This window comes from Chiloscyllium plagiosum, unplaced genomic scaffold (assembly GCF_037043375.1).
Source record: "Chiloscyllium plagiosum isolate Xiang-an unplaced genomic scaffold, Cpla_swu_hap1 HiC_scaffold_43, whole genome shotgun sequence".
Taxonomy (NCBI): Eukaryota; Metazoa; Chordata; class Chondrichthyes; order Orectolobiformes; family Hemiscylliidae; genus Chiloscyllium; species Chiloscyllium plagiosum.
Window position 1 is genome coordinate 27,285,601 of NW_028270181.1, and position 21,984 is coordinate 27,307,584.

Sequence of the window (21,984 nt, forward strand, 5' to 3'; positions counted from 1 at the left end):
ATCCATTTGTCTCTATTTGTGCTGTTAACTCATGAATTTTATTCAGAATGCTTCATGTATTCAGATACAAATTCTTTGAGCTTTTTCTATTATCAAATTTCCCTTCACTTTTACCATTCCTTGGTGCTATATGACATTCATACAGTCTGACCCTTTCTTTACTTTCCTGCTAACAATCAGACTCTTACAAAACAAGAACAAAGGAAATTACAGCACAGGAACATGCCCTTCAGCCCTCCAAGCCTGTGCCAATCCAGATCCTCTAAACCCATCACCTATTTTCTAAGGATCTAAGGTCCTCCCTCAACCTCCATCTTTCTATGAAAATAATCCTAATCTACTCAACCTCTCTTCACAGCTAGCGCCCTCCATACCAGGCAACATCCTAGTAAACCTCCTGTGCGCCCTCTCCAAAGCATCCACATCCTTCTGGTAATGTGGCGACCAGAACTGTACACAGTATTCCAAATGTGGCCGAACCAAAGTCCTATACAACTAACATAACCTGCCAACTCTTGTACTCAATACCCCGTCCGATGAAGGAAAGCATGCCATGTGCCGCCTTGACTACTCTATTGACGTGCGTTGCCATCTTCAGGGAATGATGGACCTGAACACCTAGATCTTCCCTGTACATCAATTTTCCACACGGCTTTTCCATTTACCATGTAACTTGCTCTTGAATCAAATCTTCCAAAGTGCATCACCTCTCATTTGCCCAGATTGAACTCCATCTGCCATTTCTCTGCCCAACTCTCCAATCTATCTATATTCTGCTGCATTCTCTGACAGTCCCCTTCACTATCTGCTACTCCACCAATCTTAGTGCCATCTGCAAACTTGCTAATCAGGCCACCTGTACCTTCGTCCAGATGATTTTCATTTATGTATATCACTCATCACTAACCTGTTCTCCTGCCTTCTGCTTTAACTTTGATTTTCAAATTTTCCAAACCCCACCTGCATTTAGTTTTAAAGCCCAATCTACAATTCCAGTGGAGCCCATCATTCCCCAGTACTAATGCCAATTTCACATGAATTCAAGGCCATTTTCCCACACCAATCTTTGAGCCATGCATTTACCTCTTTAATCTTGTTGACCTTGTGCCAGTTAGCTCATGACTCAGGTAGTAACGTGGTGATCATTACCTTTTTTTAGTTTTGCTTTTCAATTTAGCCCTAGCTACTCTCATCTCCTCAATAGAACCTCTTTTCTGTTTCTGCCTATATCATTGGTACCTATGTGAACCACAAAAACTGGATCTTTCCCCTCCCAGCCAAGTTCTTCTGCAGTCCTGGGCATCAGGTGGGCAACACAGCTTTCAGAACTCTCAATCCTGGCCACACTGAATAGTGCCCATTGCTCTGACATTAAAATCCCAATAACAACTACACTTCTCTTTCCTCCCCCCATTGAATGGCTCCATGTCCCCATAGTGCTACTGAATGAGTCATTCTCCCTACATTTTTCACTCATGTACACATAGGAAGCAAGAACGTTGAACCTGTTGGAGTAGGACAAGGTCCAAGACTTCCTTGTGTACTACCTGTTGGATCCCTCTCCCTGCCTCACTTGCAGTCACACACTCTATCTCTCCATTGAACAAATTTGAAGAGTTAATCTAAAGGGTGTGACTGTTGAAACATAACATCCAGGTAACTCAGCCCCTTCCTGATGTGTCGCAGTTTTTGAAGCTTGGACTCTAGCTCATCAGTTCTGAGCCAGAATTTCTCAAGTAATCAAAGTTAAAAATCTCACAACACCAAGGTATAGTCCAACATGTTTATTTGGAAGCACTAGCTTTCAGAGTGCTGCTCCTTCATCAGGTGGTTGACAAGTAATCAACACTTGGCACATATGTGGGCACCACTTTGGTATCCGCCAGCTCTCACATCATGCGCACCACCTGTTGCTGCATCTCTGTTTTGTTTATTTAGTTGTTAATTTGTTTTTTAAAATTTCCTACTGGTCTTTTTGTTTTAATCTGTTAAATATTTGTCTAATTCGCCTTTAATCTGAAAGTATCTTTTAATAGTCAAATGAGCAGCTTTTACCAACCAATAGACTTGAGGCCTTGTACTCTGTGCTTGCTGTCCGAACCTTAGCTTCAATTTAACCTGTTAAAAGACCTTGCAAACTAACTTTTTAAAAAAAATTACACCAAACTTGAATCTGTTGGCAACAATCGACAACAGATTCTGTTGTTAATGGAGTAATTAAATACTACTGAGCCCATTGTAAGGAAAGAAATGTTGAGAAACACAGTTAAATTCTTCAATTCCTAGTCTTCCAGTGTTTGATTCCTTGTTATGTAGTCTACTTATAATTTGATGAAAGGCAGCATTATTGCTGTATGAATAATCTAGCCATTTGTGGTGAGGAAGTGATCTGGAAAGAGGTGTGAGTTGCTATAAGTTGCTGAATGAATTACAACAAACACAAAATGCTGGCGAGACTCAGCAGATCTGGCAGCATCAATGGAGAGAGAAACAGAGTTCACGTTTGAGTCTGGCATGACTATTCAGAACGGAAATTTTGTTTTAATACCTTTGACAGAAGCGAAGGAGGAGCAAAAGGGAAGATGTACAGGCTCAATACAGAAGACATATAGTGGAAATACAGAAAATGAGCTGCAAAATGGGTATAAATTAAAGTGTGATCAGCACCTTTCACATCTGAAGAAGATTCATAACATTTAACTCCTTCTCTCTCCACATGTGCTGCCAGATCTGTTGAATTTCTCGAGCATTGTGTGTTTGTTTTAAATTTCCAGCATCAACAGTATCAATTTGCGCTATTGTGATACTGCAAACTTGCCCTGAGTGTTTTGAAAAATTGATGTGCTTATCATTGAATCCTATTAGTCTCACTGTAGAATGCTAGGGCTGATAACATAGCAGTTATAGCTTAGAAGTGTTCTCATGGGCAGGGTTATGCTCCTTCATTGCCCCTCAACCTATTCAGACCGGAAAGGAAGCAATTTAAAGAATTTTCTACGGATGGTAAATTGTTCTTTTGATGACTCTAAAATTAACGAAAATATTATTCCTTTTGGCCCCCTTCTCTAAATCTATTCTTTATTTTTCTGTCTTGATTTGACTTTATTTCACTCTTACCTTCTCCATTGTACTTCAGTTTCTTTTTCTGACCTTAATTTCACTGGTTACGGAGATAAGCCCTTAGTCTATTTATTTTCAAGCTCCCCTATGTCCTGTTGCCCTCACTGCTGTTATCCACTTGTAGCAACTTGTGGCACAAAATGCTTTCAGAGCTGAAAGGTAAGGAAAGTCAGATAACAAGCAGACAATACACCGAGATGTACTATTCCAATAAAATCTGAACTAGGGTAATGTGTGACCTGGAAAGTCACAATGGATAAAGAAGAAATCGTTTTTGTAACAAACACTACATTGGACAAACAGGCAGAAAATTTGCCACCAGGATACATGAACATCAACTAGCCACAAAAAGACATGGCCCATTCTTACTAGTATCTTTCCATACGGATGAGGAAGGACATCACTTCAACTGGGACAACACATCCATCCTAGGACAAGCCAACCAGAGACACGCACGAGAATTCCTAGAAGCATGGCATTCCAACTGGAACTCTATCAACAAACACATTTGACTTGGATCCCTTTACCACCCTCTGAGAAAAAGAACAGGAAATGACATCACCAACCCAAGGAAACCCAAACATATAAATAGAAAGCGGGCTACACCACCAGTGCTTCACCTGGAGACCCACTGAAGATGTTACCTAGTAGGGTGAGGAAACGTCTGAAAATGAACCTTCCAGCTCAGCGAGCAAACCCACATCCAAGAAATCCTTTTACTAATAGAATGAAGGTGAGAAAAAGGCACAGCAGAGGAATATTCCTGTTTTTATATTGAAGAAATTATTTTCAGAATTTCGTCTGCAAATGTTTTTTTTAAACATTTCCAGTTTGTCTTGTCATTAATCCTGTGGTAAGTTTTGTTTTCCAGCTTTGCAAAGACATAATTTTTTTCCGTTAGAAGTCTGATAATTATCCTTTTGAGGGAAGTGGTAGTTAAGTTATTCTGCCTTACATTTTAGTTTGTAATTTCTGTTCTATGATTAATGCACCAAACATTATCTTTGCTTTCATTTCCAGTCTCCCCTTGGACTTTGTGCGACTTGCAGACCCACTACAATAGGAAGACGAATAGGTAGGCTTGCTAAAATGGTGTGACATTGATTTATTACTATCTTAACATTTTGTGCTAGTTTCCAGTTTTTAGACGTGGGTGCAGAGTTTCAGTCCCTATTCATTATGACCTTGTTGGAATATGTCTTTTGAATAAGTGTACAGGACAAAAGGTTTATGCTCCAATAAGTCTCCCACCCTTTTCATTGTACCCGATCAACATGCCAATCTATATTTTCACCACAGTTATTAAATTTGTCATGAATCCATAACAAGTTCCTCATTGATAAAGAATCATCGAATGCCTACAGTGAGAAAACAGGCCATTTGGCCCATCGGTTGGACACAGACCTTCCAAAATGCATCCCACCCAGACCCACCCTGTAACCCTATATTTCCCATGGCTAATCCACCTCACCTGCACATATTTAGACTGTTCAAGGAAACCAAGGCATCCAGAGGGAGCCCCCACAAACACAGGAAGAATGTGCAAACTCCACACCAAACAGTCACCTGAGGCTGGAATCAAACCTGGGTCCCTGGTGTTGTAAGGCAACTGTGCTGACCACTGAGCCACCGTGTCACCCTCAGTTCATATGTCTGTCTTCTCCCTTCTAGATGATCGAGCCTCTGCTCAGTTTTCCATGATAGGTAGTATCTCTGTACTGGATTTATCCTTGTAAATAGTTTTCACATCGCCACCATGTCTTAATGAATTTTTTTGTAATGTAGAGACCGCTATGCAAAATGTTTTAATTGCGGTTTAATCAGGGACCTGCATAAGTTTAACATTGGCCTTTGAACTTGAACATTATTAACAAGAGACTAGAAGTTGAACCTTTTTCTCTTGTAATTATCAGAACTAGGATGCAACAAACAGATAAAGATACATAGTTTTACGTAGCATGAGGAGCTGGTGTAATTGGTGTTCATTAGCACTCTGATTCACTCCAGTGAATGCAGGCTAGTGGTAGGAGGGAAGAGTCCATGGTCAGACTTCTCAACTATTACTTTATTCACTCATGGGACATGGGTATCGCTGGCTGGGCCAGCATTTATTGCCAGTCCCTAGTTGCCCCTTAAGAAGGTTGTTTTCTTGAGCCGCTGCAGTTAATATGCTATGGGTAGACGCAGGGAATTCCAGGATATTTTCCCAGTGACAGTGAAGGAACCCAAAGATTTCCAAGTCAGTATGGTGAGTGGCTTGAAGAGGAGCTAGCAGGTGGTTGTTTTCCTGTGTATCTGCTGCCCTTGTCCTTCTGGATGGAAGTGGCCATGGGTTTGGAAGGTGCTGTCTAAAGATCTTAGGTGAATTTCTGCAGTGCATCTTGTAGATAGTACACACTGCTGCTACTGAGCATCAGTGATGGAGGGAGTGGATGTTTGCGGATGTGGTGCCAATCAAGTGGGCTGCTGTGTCCTGGGTGGTTTCAAGCTTCTTGAATGTTGTTGGAGCTGCACCTATCTAGGCAAGTGGGGAGAAATCAGTCATACTGCTGGCTTGTGCCTTGAGGTGAATTTCTCTCTTCGGTATTCCTGTTTTCTGGTCTGCTCTTGTAGATACTGTATTTATATGGTGAGTCCAGTTGAGTTTTTGGTCAATGGTAGCCCTAGGATTCAGTGGTGGTAACACCATTTTGTGTCAATGTGTGGTAATTAGATTATTCTTATTGGAGATGGTCATTGCCTGGTATTTGTGTGGCAAAAATGTTATTTGTTCTTGATGTATTAGTTGAGAAGTCAGGCAGTAAGGTTTTTTTTTTACTACTGTTTAGTAAAAGCCGACAGTCATTGGTTAGTGTGGGGTTATACGTGTTGGAATTACTCCCACGTGCTACAATATCAACCTTACTGGCAGCCTCATGAATTAGGGCCCCAGCCATCTGCTCACTGTGTAAGCTTGACAATGTGAGAGAGCATATCAAAACTATCCTGGGAGTTTATGTATTCCCTGATTGAAGCATCATTATTTGTATATCATGAAAAACTCATGAAAGGACCTATATCCAGCACTACCGGGTCCAGAGTGATGCCCATTCTATCCTCAGACTGCACTGGAAGTGGAAAGTGATTCCAAAGCTTTAACTACAAGCGTAACTAGCTGTCCAACTCTGTTATGCAGTGATCCGCAAGTCTTTATCTCTGCTAACAGGATGCTGCCATCAAGCCAAAACGAATGAATAATATGACGTGAGTTTGTCTGTGCGATGCCAGGTAGTGGGCCCGACATCCCAACGACTGTCGGACCATATCTCTCTCTCAGTCCATTGACCATTTGTGTCATCCATCCTGTGCGTACAAAACTTAGAAAAGTGTATCCACTACTGGATGTGATTCTGCTGTTGGAAATTACTTTATTAAATAATCCAGCCCGTGACAACAGGTAATCGGAAACCAATTTAAAATAGTCAACTCGGCCCACAGTGTGGTGTATTTGTGTGTGCTTGATGCTACATAAATGCACAGGACCCTGATTTATTTAAGCTAAATAAATGTGTTCATGCATTGGACATTTTTTAAAGCAAGGGTCATGGAGATAACTAATCTCTCCTATATCCCCATGGCAAAACCCTGATCAATCAGAATCTACCTGCCTGCTCTGGGAATTAAGATGGATAGTTAATCATTCTTGCTACGTATCAATACCAATGACTATTCAATGGGTGCAGTGGTTAGCACTGCTGTCTCACAGCACTAGGGACCCGGGTTCAGTTCCAACCTCGGGCGATTGTCTGTGTGGAGTTTGCACATTCTCCCAGTGTCTCTGTGGGTTGCCTCTGGGTGCTCCGGTTTCCTCCCACAGTCCAAAGATGTGCAGGTCAGATGAATTGGCCATGCTAAATTGCCCATAGTATTTAGGGATATGTAGGTTATGTGCATTAATCAGAAATAAATGTAGAGTAATAGAATATGGGAATGGGTCTGGTTGGGTTACTCTTCAGAAGTTCGGTATGGACCTGTTGGGCTGAATCCACATTGTAGGGATTTTATGATTTTACGATGTCTGTGGTTTCTTGTTTTATTGTTATGGTCAATTACACAACTCTTGCTGGGAGTGAGTAGGATTTGCTCTGTTTAGGGGAGATGTGGAAAACCAGGTGTTGAGTGGCACTTCACCAAAAAGGCTCAAATCAAATGGAAGTTTCAACCAAGACCCTACCAATGATGTTCCTTTTTGTATGTTCTAATTATGTAGATTACAAATCAAAATAAACAAAGTTTCATATCTCAAATTTTATCATGTGCTATTGTCAATGCCTGAGTGAATATAAACAGAGTTGAGAGTGTGTTGCTGGAAAAGCACAGCAGGTCAGGCAGCATCCGAGGAGCAGGAATATTGACGTTTCAGGCTGGAGCCCTTCATCAGCCCAAAAGGTCGATTCTCCTGCTCCTCGGATGCTGCCTGACCTGTGCTTTTTCAGAAACACACTCTCGACTCTGATCTCCAGCATTTGAAGGCCTCATTGGCTCCTTCAGTAATTCTGTGTGTCTATTTGAAGTTAAAAGGGAAAAATGTATGATTTGTTCTTCAAAATGTCTTTTTTATGTCTGGTCATTGTTTGCCCCAGGCACCCCTACACATCATTTCCCACCAGTAAAGGCTGTAACCCAAATGAAAAAGAAAAATGCCAAGCACTGCTTTCTATGTGGGAAGAAAACTGGATTGGCTACCAGCTACGAGTGCAGGCAAGTACAGATTTACGGTTTGTTGAATGCTCTCTTCCGAAGTGGACAGACTTTTCTGGGGCAAATTAGGTTTTGGTGTGCTGTTCCAACCTGGCATTCATTCTGTGACCGGCTTGGACAGTGTCTTGCAAGTAACTCTAGAATCTGGTTTAGTTACCGTTGTTACCACATTGACACTAAAATTAAAGATTAATGCATAACTGGCCAGTCAGCATGTAGTAAGAGAAAAGGCTCACTCATTATAACATTTGAAAGTGTGCCCTTCATCAGAATCTCAATGTAGCACAACCTTTTCTTTCTTTATAGCAGCTGCGTGTTCCCAGCATTTGTTTGGTTTCATTTTACATTTACAGCATTTATGCATTTCATTTTGATACATTTTAACAATGAACTGTAAGAGCTGGGAACCAAAACCACACCTGTTCATGATATTGGTAGTTAGTATGTTCCTCACAGCACTGATTTTTGATTTAATGTTGTATGTAATATTTGTTGGGAAAATCTTGAAGTTTAAACTTTGTGACTTATAGATTTGGGCTATAGAAGTGTAATTGTTAACTACTTAAGTGCTGGGAGAGTTCGCTGGGGAGATGTGAAAAACACATCCAGGTGTTTTATGGTTCTCATTCACTATGCTTCAGTTTTCTTGTATTAAATGCTATACCTTATGGTATAAATGATGAGTCTTCACATATATCTTGAGTATCTTAAAAGTTTGCAATTTGAAATTTAAAGTGATTTATATTTTCTAGGCAGGTTTATGATTCAAAATGCTTTCCTCATTTAGACTCATAAGTAAATATTTACCTTTAATGGTGTGACATTTTTTAAGAAAGTAAAAACGAGCTGTAGTGCCAGGCGGTATGGCCTCCAAAATCCGCTTGAGCAATGACTCAGCTAGCCCTCTGAGGTAGGAAATTCCAATGATTCACAATCCTTTGAAGGAAGACATTTCTTCATCTTAGTTCCAGGAAAAGAATTGATCATTTATAGCCATAGATTCTCAGTTCCCCTCAGAATTTTGTGTTTCAATGAGATCACTGCTCACTGTTTTAAACTTCAGAGAAATATACGCACAGTTTAATCAGACTCTTATCATAGGACAACCCAGGGATCAGTTTAGTGAACCTTTGCTACACTATCTCGAGACAAGTGTGTCCTACCTTCAGAAAGGACAGCAAAACCATGTGTAGCATTCCATGTCTTGAGTGACTGTGCCATCGTAACAAGACTGACAAGGTTGTAAGCAGCTGACGCCGCAGCACTCATTAGTTGCAAACTGCCAACTTGACCTGCCCTCTGATATGTCTGTTAACCAGTTCTCTAACCATGTTAACATATTAGCCCCACCCCCACAATCCTATTTCCACCTTTTGATACAATCTCCACCATGTGAAATGTCCAGCTTTAGAATGACCAGTCGCTTACGAGCCAAAGATTGTTGACCATCATTCATTTACATTAGCGTCACTTTCAAAGCTCCTGATCTTAGAGTTTTAAACGTTTGGTTCTTTTTGGGTAGAAACAGCTATGCATGATCACTAGCTTGCGCCTTGTTAAGGTGTGCTAAATGCAAGATTAACCAACAATAATTAATACCCTGCCAAGTTCTCTGTTAGTCTTTGTATACTTGACCCTTTTGGATCATCCCTAAGTTATAATGGACAAATTGCATCAACATGATTCCTCCTACTATAACCAGTGGAAAGTATATTCAGCACCTCTGCTAGGCTTTCCAGCATTTTCAAATACAGGACCACGGAGCTCCCTCTAGTTGAAGCCCACGTCTTGTTTTTAGGGCAGTTTCCCATTTGCTGTATTAGGCAGCTTTGAGGTCCTAGTACACAGTTACCAGATTGAGTGGTGTTATGCTATTTCCTCATAAATTGGGATTAACTGTGATTGACTAAACTCATGGTTCCTGCAGCTCCTAGAGGCGACTCTCTCACATCCTGGAAGATTGAATTGATGCTGGTGTTCTCACTGCTAAAAGGACCACATGCTTTATTTGTTAAAGATCTTCCTCTCAGATGTTAATTGTTTCAGTGACACTACTGCATTAGGATTAGGGCCTGTAATGATTAACTGTTACTACCTCAAAGGTGGCATGTTCAGTGCCACATGACTGAAGTGACCAATCATTAAAGAACTAAATCATGTCTTATCTGTTTGCAGGTGTGGAAACAACTTCTGTGCAACACATCGCTATGCCGAGACTCATGAATGCACATATGATTACAAGACAGCAGGAAGGAGATACTTACAGGAGACCAACCCTGTTGTTAGTGCACCAAAGCTTCCAAAAATCTGACCCAGTTAGTGCTATGTGCAACACTTCTTGTCAGACTGTGCTAAAAGAACAATAAGAAGTATTTAACTGTTTTGCATAATTTTGACATTGGTCTGGAAAGACAAAATTGCCAATCAGAAGCACATAATTGATGCTCGGTATTTATGTATTATGTAAACACTATTGTGGGTTTTTAGTTTGCATCTTAATTCTTTTTAGTAAATTGTCATTGTAAAAACAAAATGAATTTCCTGAAGATTTATGCTGTGAATTTGGTTTCTAATGAATGCAGATGTTTTGTTAACTTTATATTTGGTGCAGACAATGCTTCACTGGCAAATCTTTCAAAAATGCACTTTATTAAAAATCTTGTCACTACTGTTTGACTAAAACAAGCCCGAAGGAAGGGAGGAGTTTTTTGGTTGGAAAAAGAAGGCATGTGCATTATGTCTTTGTAGTATAACATTTTAAGTACTTGTCCATTTTAACATTGCAAGTTCTTGTTATAAGTTTATTTATTTCAGTGAAACGTTTGCTTTTCTGCTGCTTTTACAGATGTTGACACCATTGATGACAGGATTCAGTGAAAACTGTACTTAGCTCCCACACTGGTTGGTTGTGCAATATCTCTGTAGTTTTTTAAAAAAATTCTTTCAAGTTTTATGCACTGTATCAAGATGATTGTTCACCTCACTAGAAACCCTTTCTGAGGTGATTTTAAAACCCATTTTGTCCTTGTCTTTGACCAATCCTCAGAAATTATCTGCTACATAATTCTTTGCTTCCATTGCCATATCAAACACATTTTGGCAAAGTGAATCTTTTTGTATTCTCAGTTTTTTTAACATAACACTCTACACACAGTGCTGTTGATTTGTTTTTTGCAAATAAAGACTAGAGTGCTCTTAACAAGATTTGAATAAAAATTGAATTTATTATTTGCACTCATAATTTTTCTAAAGTGTGTGGGCAACATTTAGCCAATATTAAACTAATTTATATTTAAAACAATAACAGCATTTTTGACTTTGTTGCTTTAAACTTTTGTCCTGTGCATTGCAGTTCACAGAAAAAGATGAAATTCAACTGTGCAAATTCTGGAGGTTTGTAAGTGAATCAAACTGAGGTGGAAATCTATAATTGGCACGTTTGCCGCAGTGGGGAAGGCAATTGGCATGTTGGATAAAGACTCAGTCAGAATTGTGTGCCTTATCAGACACAGACGCAGGAAAAAGAGAGAGGGCCCACACAGATGGTCAACGGGATTGAAAAGTGCTAACAAACATCACACCAGTAAGGGAGTGGAACGTGAAGGCTGACATAACTGGAAGCAGCAGTGAATCAAACAGTGGGGCTTAAAGAGCATTTCTCAGCAGTTTCATGTAAACTGTCTGGTGCCTTGTTTTTTAAAAGCTGTTAAAGGCATGCTGTCCACAATGTGAGAAAAGGAAAGCCACATGTGTAAGTATGATGACTGCAGCTTTCATCCCTGTCTTGTCTGCAATTCTATAAATATCATTGAACACTTACTTGAAAAGACTTTGCCCATTTCAGTGAGGTATACCTGAAGTATACTGCAGGTACAGTATGAGATGCAGGAGATGTATTAAATTACATCATTAGCAGGGAACACCATGCTCATTATGGAACTCCTATTGAGTCCACACCAACTCTCCAAAGAGCCATTCCACCCAGACCTACCCCATCCTTAAAACCCTGAATTTCCCATGGCTAATCTACACATCCCTGGACACCTTGGTAATCCACCTGAGCTGCACATCTTTGGACTGTGGGAGGAAACTGGAGCTCTTGGCAAAAACTCACGCAGAATGGGGAGAATGGGTGAAGTTTGCACAGTTGCCTAAGGGTAGCAGTTCAGATGGGATGTCAGATCAGCTGTGATCCTGTTGAATGGTGGAGCATGTTTTTTTTTCTAGTGGGGGGGTGGGGGGAGAGCCCTGAATGGTCAACTCCTCCTATTTCTTATGGTTATTAGATTTTTTTTTAGATTACATTACAGTGTGGAAACAGGCCCTTCGGCCCAACAAGTCCACACCGACCCGCCGAAGCGAAACCCACCCATACCCCTACATTTACCCCTACCTAACACTACGGGCAATTTAGCATGGCCAATTCACCTGACCCTGCACATCTTTTGGACTGTGGGAGGTAACCGGAGCACCCGGAGGAAACCCACGCAGACACGGGGAGAACGTGCAAACTCCACACAGTCAGTCGCCTGAGGCGGGAATTGAACCCAGGTCTCTGGCGCTGTGAGGCAGCAGTGCTAACCACTGTGCCACCGTGCCGCCCACATGTCGAGTGTTTTTCTTTCCATCAATGCTGCCTGATATGCTGAACATTTTCCAACCCTTCCTGGTCTTCCAGGAAGATTTCCAACTTGTGTAGTGTTTTGATTTTGAGCCACATTTTTGTTTTTTTGCAGTCCCCAGAACTCTGCAAACTCTGATTCCCTGACTGCAGGAGGCAGCTGCTGTTCTGTAGTAGTTGTCCCTGAAATAATTGCTCCATAATATTTGTATCACCTTGATCCTTTGCCCAGGCTTTATTGATGCATCTTATCTCAACAGGGATTAGTATTTGATATAGAGTGTCTGTAGTCTAAATTTGTATTACATAAATACTACAGGTCAGAGAGAGAAACTCACCTGCACTGTTTTAGTGTCAAGAGTGTGTATTGCTGGTCATGCAACAACCGAGGAGCAGGGGATTCGATGTTTCGGGCAGGAGCCCTTCATCAGGAATGAGGCTGGGAGCTTCGGGGGGGTGGGGGTGGAGAGGTAGTTTTAGTGCCAGGAATGCATTTTAGTTTAACATCCATATTAAGGTGAAACCACATATATGAAGTTCTTATCTTATTCTCAGTTTTTTCCATTTCTCTAATTACCATTCACAATAAGAACTCATGTTGAGAACCAATGGGTTGCAACTGCTGGACAGGTGGCAATAATGATTGACAATTATGAGCTCATTCAGAGAATGAAGACTTTTCTTTTGCATTGCTCTCGGTAAAATCGAACAGCATAGAAAACAGGAGGGTATAAGGAAGGCAAATAACCAAGGTAAAGAATGAATAGCTGAGAATGCCTCCAATCTGAAGAGGAGGTGCAAATCTGGAGCCAAGTTGTTTCCATTATAACGAGGTGAGGTATGTTTGTTCTGAATGTTGGAAATTGGAAGGGAAACCCCTTGGACTTATTGAAATTCAAAAGAATGAGTCCCAAAAAAAGAAACCTCAGTGGCAAAAGGCCGCGGATCAAATTGTAATTACAACTAAAAGACCGAAGGTAAACATCGCTGAGTGTTGATGGAAGAAAGTTTTTTTTTTAATCTGAAGAGAAGATAACTTTGTTCAAAGGAAGAATTCAAGCCGTTAACTATTCTAAGGGATACGGAGGCTTCTCAAACTCTCACTGGAGAAGAATTTAGGTTTCCCTCCAGAGTTCAGTGAGAATCAGTGTTGGTAAGTGGGGTGGGAGGACAGAATACCTCAGTTCCTTTGTACAAAGTACAATTGTGTTGTGATAAGTTTGGCTGAGATAAATTGGGTAACCTCACTAAAAGGCATGATAGTAGATTGGCAAGAGTAATATTTAAGAATGCATACATGCATTGCACCAGACAAGGAACGTAGTAGGCTAAATGGCTAACCTTGGTTAACCGAAGAAGTTCAAGTTAATATTAGATCCAAAGAGGAGTTGTATAAAGTTGTTTGGGAAAAAAAACAGTAGTAAGCCTAAGAACTGGGAACAGTTTAGAATTCAGCAAAGGAGGACCAAGATGTAAAGAGGGGAGAAATAGAATGAGAGAGTAAACTTGAGAGAAACAAAACAGTGGGCTGTAAGTGCTTCTGCAAGTGTGAAAACACTGTGTAAACAAATGTAGGCCACTTACAGTCTGACATTGGAGAATTTATAATGAAGAATAAGGAAATGGCAGAGCAATTAAACAACTACATTTTATTCCGCTTTCATCGAAGGAGGTACAAAATATTTGTCAGAAGTGCTTACAAGCACTTTGGGAAGGGCAAATTGAAGGAAATTAGTATTAGTTTAAAATGTTGGAGAGCTTAATCGGACTGAAGGTTATTTAGTCCCCATGCCCTGATAATGAACATTGCTGGTTACCAATGGCGATAGCCTCAGAGCTGGTTGTCATCTTCCAAAATTCCGTAGATTCTGGAAGAGCCCAACAGATTACATTTGTCACCATCCAATCTCACTCTTTTTTTTTAAATGGAGAGAGCCAGAAAACCAGGAACTTCAGACTGGTTCACCCAATATTAGTACTGGGTAAAGTACTGCAGATAGATGTGGTAATAGGACACTTAACAAATACAAATGATTTTATACAGTTTGCATGAGGGAACAGTGGAGTTTGCATGTTCTCCCTCTCCATGGATGTCCTCTGAGTGCTCCAGTTTCCTCCCACAGTCCAAAGATGTGCAGGATAGGTGGATTGGCCATGTTAAATTTCCCCATAGTGTCCAGGAATGTGCAGGCTAAGATGGATTAGCCATGGTAAACTATGGGGTTATGGGGATGAGCTGGGTCCTCTTTGAAAGGTTGCTGTGGAGTCAAAGAACAAAGAAAATTATAGCACAAGAAGAGGCCCTTCAGCCCTCCAAGCCTGTGCCGATCCAGATCCTCTATCTAAACCTGTCACCTATTTTCTAAGGAACTGCTCCCTGCCCATTCATGTATCTGCCTAGACACATCTTAAGTGTCCACCTCTACCATCTCCGCTGGCAACGCATTCCAGGCACCAGGCACCCGCCACCCTCTGCGTAAAGAACTTCCCACGCATATCTTTCTTAAACTTTTCCCCCCTCGCCTTGAACTTGTGACCCCTAGTAATTGAATTCCCCGACTCTGGAGGAAAAAGCTTCTTGCTATCCACCCTGTTTATACCTCTCATGATTTTGTAAGCCTCAATCAGATCAGCCCCAACCTCCATATTTCTAATGAAAATAACCCTAATCTACTCAACCTGTCTTCATAGCTAGTGCCCTCCATACCAGGAACCTCCTCTGCACCCTCTCCAAAGCATCCAAGTCCTTCTGGTAATGTGACTAGAACTGTATTCCAAATGTGGACAAACCAAAGTCCTATACAATTGTAACATGATCTGCCAACTCTTGTACTCAATACCCCATCCGATGAATGAAAGCAAGCCATTTGCCTTCTTGACCACTCTATCGACCTGCGTTGCCACCTTCAGGGTACAATGGACCTGAACAACCAGATCTGTCTGTACATCAATTTTCCCCAGGGCTTTTCCATTTACCAGAAAGTTCACTCTTGAATTGGATCTTCCAAAATGCATCACCTCGCATTTGCCTGGATTGGACTCCATCTGCCATTTCTCTCCGAAGTGCACCATCTATCCAAATTCTGCCGCATTCTCTGACAGTCCGCTTCACTATCTACTACTCCATCAATCTTATTGTCATCTGCAAACTTGCTAATCAGAACACCTATACCTTCAGATCATTTATCTATATTATAAACAACAGTGGCCCCAATTTGGATTCCTGTGGAACACCACTTGTCATAGTTCTCTATTTTGAGAAATTCCCTTCCACTTCTATTCTGTCTCCTGCTTGCCATTCAGTTCTCTATCCATCTAGCTAGCTCATCCTGGACCCCATGCAACTTCACTTTCCAACCTACCGTGGGGAACCTGATAAAACGCCTTACTGAAGTCCATGTATATGATATCTACATCGCTTCCCTCATCAATCAACTTGGTCATTTCCTCAAAGAATTCATTATGTTGGTAAGACATGACCTTCCCTGCACAAAACCATGCTGCCTATCACTGATAAGCCCATTTTCCTCCAAATGTAAACAGATCCTATCCCTTCGTATCTTCTCCAGCAGCTTTCCTACCACTGATGTCAGGCTCACAGATCTATAATTATCTATATTATCCCTGCTACCCTTCTTAAGCAAGGGGACAACATTAGAAATTCTCCAGTCCTCCAGGACCTCACCCATGTTTAAGGATGCTGCTAAGATATCTGTTAAAGCCCCAGCTATTTCCTCTCTCGCTTCCTTCAGTAACCTGGGATAGATCCCATCCGGAATTGGGGACTTGTCCACCTTAATGCCTTTTAAAATACCCAACACTTCCTCCCTCCTTACGCTGACTTGACCTATAGAGTAATCAAGCATCTATCCCTCAACATCTGTCATGTCCCTCTCTTTGGTGATTCTGATGCAAAGTACTCATTAAGAATCTCGCCCATTTTCTCTGACTCCACAGATAACTTTCCTCCATTGTCCTTGAGTGGGCCAACCCTTTCTCTAGTTACCCTTTTGCCCCTTATATATGAATAAAAAGCTTTGGGCTTTTTCTTAACCCTTTTTGCTAAAGATATTTCATGACCCCTTTTAGCCTTTTTAATTCCTTGTTTCAGATTGGTCCCACTTTCCCCATTTTTTTTTCCAAAGCTTCGTCTGTTTTCAGTCGTCTAGACCTTATGTATGCTTCCTGTTTCCTTTTAGCTGGTCGCGATGGGCCAAATAGTCTCTTTCCATTATCTATGAACTCGAAATAATCTACCTAAGTGGCTTGGGATTTTCTGAATCAAGCAATTAAACAAGCCATGATGAATGGAATTTATATGATGTAGAAATCTGTTGTAAAGTATTTTGCAGAGGTTAAATCATTTTAAAACACATGCTGAGCCAAAGAAGGGCCTGAGAGATAGGGTAACCGAATACTGAATCAAAGAATTGGTGTTTAAGGAAGGTCTTGGGAGGCAGGATCCTTTAATGAAGGAACTCATGGGTGTAAGTGCTAAAGGACAGAAAACACTACAACAGAAGTAGAGCTATACAGGGCAGAGGTTAGAGAACAGACACTGGAGAGTTCATGGAGCAAGCTTCCCTTTGAAGCATAAGGGGGTTAAATCTAACTAATATTCTAGTAATGCACAGAATGCTCAATATGTAATGTGGTGATGCATAATGTAGCTCTCTCTCATGCAGGCTCGCCCGATGAGAACTCGCAAAGATGTTTCATAAATAAACTTAACCCAACAGTATTCTTCACCAGCACAATGAGAGCAAGATTGTTGCACAAAAACAGAAAGTGCTGGAGAAACACAGCAGATCTGACAGTTCTGACAAAGGTCACTGGACTCAAAACGTTAACACTGTTTCTCTCTCCACAGAGTCATTGTTTTTGTTTCAGATTTCCAACATCTGCAGGGTTTTTTTGGTTTTATTTCAAGATTACTATGCCCTCATTAGTGATGCTGTACAGAAATTCATCAAAGTTCCTTAGACAGCATCTTCCAAACCCACGACCACTTCCATCTGGAAGGACAAGAGCAGCAGGTACATGAGAAAGCCACCACCTGCAGGTTTCCATCCAAGCAACTCACCGTTCTGACTTGGAAATATGTTGTTGTTCCTTCAGTGGGTCAAACTTTTCACTGGGTCAAAACCCAGGAATTCCGTCCCTAAGGGCATTGTGGGTCAACCTACAGCACATAGACCTTAGTGGTTCAAGAAGGCACCTCACCACCTTTTCATAATAAAATTATATTTGGTTCAGACTGCTGGTAGAGGGCTACAGAGAGAACTGGAGAATGGGAATAGCTGTTAGCTCTTTTGGGGTGCTGGTACAGATGCAATGGGCCATATGGCCTCCTTCTGGTCTGTAAAATTCGATGATTGTGAGAGACCTAAGGATGGTCAATAAATGTTGGCCCAGCCCGCGGTGCCCTCACCCTGTGAACATACAAGAAATCTCTGTGGAAGCTAATTTGCACCGAAATGGGGCCTTGGTTTAAGCTTCTCCCTTGGAATGCCAGTCTTAATTTTCATACACAAGACTTGGAGTGGGACATAAAAACCTGAAACTTGTGATTCAAATGTAAGTGTGTTAATGAATTGAGCCAGGTCTGACACAGTGGGGAAGGAGTGAAACTGAATACATAGCTCTGTAAAGAACCAGCACTGACCTGCTGGAATTTCCAATGGTGGTGGAAAGTACATGAGAATTGTTAGCCCGGTTCTGAAGAGGGTCGCTGGACTTGCAGTGTGACTCTATTTTTGGTGGGAGAGTGGTTAGCACTGCTGCCTTACAGTACCAGGGAGCTGGGTTCAATTCCAGCCTTGGGCACATTCTCCCTATGTCTGAGTGGGTTTCCTCCAGGTACTCCGGTTTCCTCTTACAATCCAAAGCTGTGCAGGTTAGGTGAATTGGCCATGCTAAATTACCCCATAGTGTTCAGGGACGTGTAGGTTAGGTGCATTAGTCAGGGTTAAATGTAGAGTGATAGGGTAGGGAATGGGTCTGGCTGGGTTACTCTTCGGAGGGTCAGTGTGGGACTAGTTGGGCCAAATGGTCTGCTTCCACACTGTAAGGTTTCTCTGACTCTTTCCATGGTGTTACCAGACCTTTTGATTTCTTTCAGAAATTTCTGTTTTTGTTAACCATTCGTTGCCCATTCCTAATTGCCCTTGGACTGAGTTACTTAGTCATTTCAGAGGGTAGTTAAGAGCCAACCATATTGCTGTGGGTCTGGAGTCACATATAGTCTAGATCAGGTAAGGATGGCAGATTTCACTCCATAAAGGACATTAGTGAACCAGACGGATTTGTACAATTGAGGACAGCTTCATAGATGCCGTGGATTTACAGTTTTGTTTCTTAATATAAAATCCACCAATGGTCAGGGTGGGATTTAAACTCCTGGTTCCAGCAAATTAGGGTCTCATGACTGCAATCCAGTGATCCAGTTGTTCAGTAACATTATCATATTGTTGCCATCTCTTGCTAACTGTACACCGATATTTTGTTGCTTGCTGTTAGAATGGGAATACATCAACGATGGAAATAAGAGAACAGTGGTTTGCAGAATAACCACCCCCATCGGTTATAAACCCCCTCACAATACATTTGCCTTGGATGAACAGGAAGAATACTAGGCTGTTAACTGCAATGAAGCAGAGTTGGATGTGAGCTGAAAATTGGCTTGTGGTGTTTGCATCTCACTAGTAAACCTTGAATCCTAACAATTAGAATTTGATATGTATCGTGGTGAATATAATTTGAGACAGCTAAAGACTTCTTTGAGAAGTGACCTTGAATTATACACAGCAACTGGACTATTGGCTCCTTTGTTCCAATTAAGATTTTTCTGGGGTTGGTTAACCAACTGGGGTGAATGTAATGATTAGTTTACAGACCCCACATGAAGTGTAAACTAAGCCTGGATATATAGTTTCCCTTTTTAGCAGGGTGCATTTATACTGCTGAAAGCCAAGGTGGATTAAGGCTCTCCCACACAGAGTGCACAGCGTGTAAAAGAATAGATAGTTAAAGCAGAAAGGTCACACACAGTGGGCGCATTTGCCAAACCCATCTCCGTGCACTTTGTAAGGGCCGGCGAAACAGCCCCTAGTTAGAAAAATGTTAGAGTTCTCTGCTCTGTAAAGGGAGATGTTTTCCAAAGGAGAAGGGCAGCTTAGAGCACAGCCGAGTTCTGGATCTATTTCTGACACACACACACATACCTCAAATTTAGTCTTTTTGTGGGCACGTGGAATTGCTGTGTTCACTAAGATTGCCAGTCAGTCTAGAGCAGTGAACATAGCTAAGGAAAACACTAACACACTTCAAGTGGCTTCTGTTTAGATCATTCAAGCTTAAGTGTCTGAAGTATTTGTTGTGACATGTTTGACAGGAACAAGTTTCATTGAAACATGAAGTATGCAACTTGACTGAGAAACGTAGTTTAGCAAATTAGAAGCTGGTAAAAGGAGCAGGATACCTGTCCCACTGAGGATGAAAGACTTGTGTGAGGAGATTTAATATTATTGTGTGTTACAACATACAGGTAGTTCTTCTATAACACGATGATTGTGTTCTTGTGCAACCCTGCATTATAGAGAAATCGTGCTTTAGAAACAGCGATTAAAGTGTTGGCGATGTCATCGTGTTACAGCCAACACATGTTTTAAAAGTTTGTGCTTTAGAAACAGTGTTTCCAATTTGTCAGTCGCGTTACAGTGAGTTGGCGTTAACGAAATGTGTGTTATAGCAAGTCGACCTGTAGTCAGTAGGTAAAATAGGATTAGGAAGGTCTTGTAGAATAGTCTCAGGTCCCTCAAAGAATTGATTCACAAAGAAGGTGTGTTTATTTCTGGGCTGAGCTGGTAGATTGTCAACTGGTAAATCCTCCCAGCACCCTGATGGGAGTCAGGAAGCGTATCAACTTCCTGCACGCTGATGGGAGTCAGGAAGAGCATCATCTGCTTCCCATGAAAGACTCCCACCCCCATTCCTGTGCTGGTCCTGCAGACTGGACTCCCTGAAGAGTGGATATTCCTGTCACTCATGACCTTTGGGCTCCAATCATCCCACCCCTGCCATTGGCCTAACTTCCAGAAGCGCAGCCTTCCCTACAACAAACAAAAAAAATCCAAGAACTGCTGGAAACTTAAAACAAACACAAGAATTACTGGAGAAATTCAGCAGGTCTGGAGAGAGAAAGAAGAAAATCTGACAAAGAGTCATTCCAGACTCGAGACATTCACTCTGTTTCTCTTGCCTTGGATGCTGCCGGTCCAACTGAGTTTCTCCAGCACTTTCTGATTTTGTTCCAACCTTTCCTGTACTGACTGGAAAAGGGAAATACTTCATGAAGCTTCATGGCATCAGGTCAAACATGGGCAGGGAAACCTTCAGCCGATTGCCAAGTACCGTCCTCCCTCTGTTTGTTGAATCGCTGAGCAGTGGACCATTCAGCCCAATGGGTCTACTTTGTTATTCAGTCAGATCCATGACTAATCTGATAACCCTCAATCCCACTTCCCAGCCTTTTCCCCATAACCATTGATTCCCTTCCTGATCAATAATGATCTAGCCTCAAAAACCCACTGCGGTAAAGAATTCCACAGATTCACATCCCTCCGAGAGATGTGAGTAAATGGGCACCCTTTTTTAGAACTAACTCCATTAAAATTCTTGAGGAAAATGGAAAAGTGCCCCATGTTGTTATATTAGCTTTATAATTGCTCTCCTGGTTTGTTCCCAGCTCTGTTCAGGAAATTAATTCCCAGAGAGTCCAGGATGGGGGGGGGGGGGGGGGGAAGGGAGGAAAAGAAAGATGGGGTGGCACGGTGGCTCAGTGGTTAGCACTGCTGCCTCACAGCGCCAGGGACCTGGGTTCAATTCCCACCTCGGGCAACTGACTGTGTGGAGTTTGCACATTCTCCCCGTGTCTGCGTGGGTTTCCTCCGGGTGCTCCGGTTTCCTTCCACAGTCCAAAGATGCGCAGGTTAGGTGAATTGGCCATGCTAAATTGCCCGTAGTGTTAGGTGCAGGGGTAAATATAGGGGATTGCTCATCGGAGGGTCGGTGTGGACTTGCTGGCCCAAAGGGCCTGTTTCCACGCTGTAGGTAATCCAATCTAACCTAAAAGGTGCTGGAGGGTTAATAACGCCATGTTGAGGTGATGCAACACTACAAGATAATGCATGATTTAGAAAGGATGCACGCTGGGAGGTTGTTTCCGTTAGGCGGGGAGTCTAGAACCCATGGGCACAGCCTTAAAATTAGAGAGGGTCAATTTAGAATGGAAATGAGGAGACATTTCTTCAGCCAGAGAGTGGTGGGCCTGTGGAATTCATTGCCATGGAGCGCAGTGGAGGCCGAGACGTTGGGTGTCTTCAAGGCAGAGATTGGTAAATTCTTGATCTCACAAGGAATTAAGGGCTACTGGGGGGAGAGCGGGTAAGTGGAATTGAAACACCCATCAGCCATGATTAAATGGCGGAGTGGACTTGGTGGGC

The 21,984-nt window shown here is 41.8% G+C and overlaps 1 protein-coding gene across 2 annotated transcripts in view; it reads left to right on the forward strand.

Moving 5' to 3' along the window:
• Positions 1–11,062, forward strand: part of zfand4 (zinc finger, AN1-type domain 4) — a 68,539-nt gene extending 57,477 nt beyond the window's left edge. For both annotated transcript variants that reach the window (XM_087982536.1, XM_087982538.1), the window contains 3 exons: positions 4,141–4,195; positions 7,743–7,860; positions 10,036–11,062. In XM_087982536.1, coding sequence (XP_087838662.1) covers positions 4,141–4,195; positions 7,743–7,860; positions 10,036–10,171 — 309 coding nt within the window. In that variant the 3' untranslated portion in view covers positions 10,172–11,062. The remainder of the gene's footprint in view (positions 1–4,140; positions 4,196–7,742; positions 7,861–10,035) is intronic.
• The last annotated feature ends 10,922 nt before the right edge of the window (positions 11,063–21,984 follow it).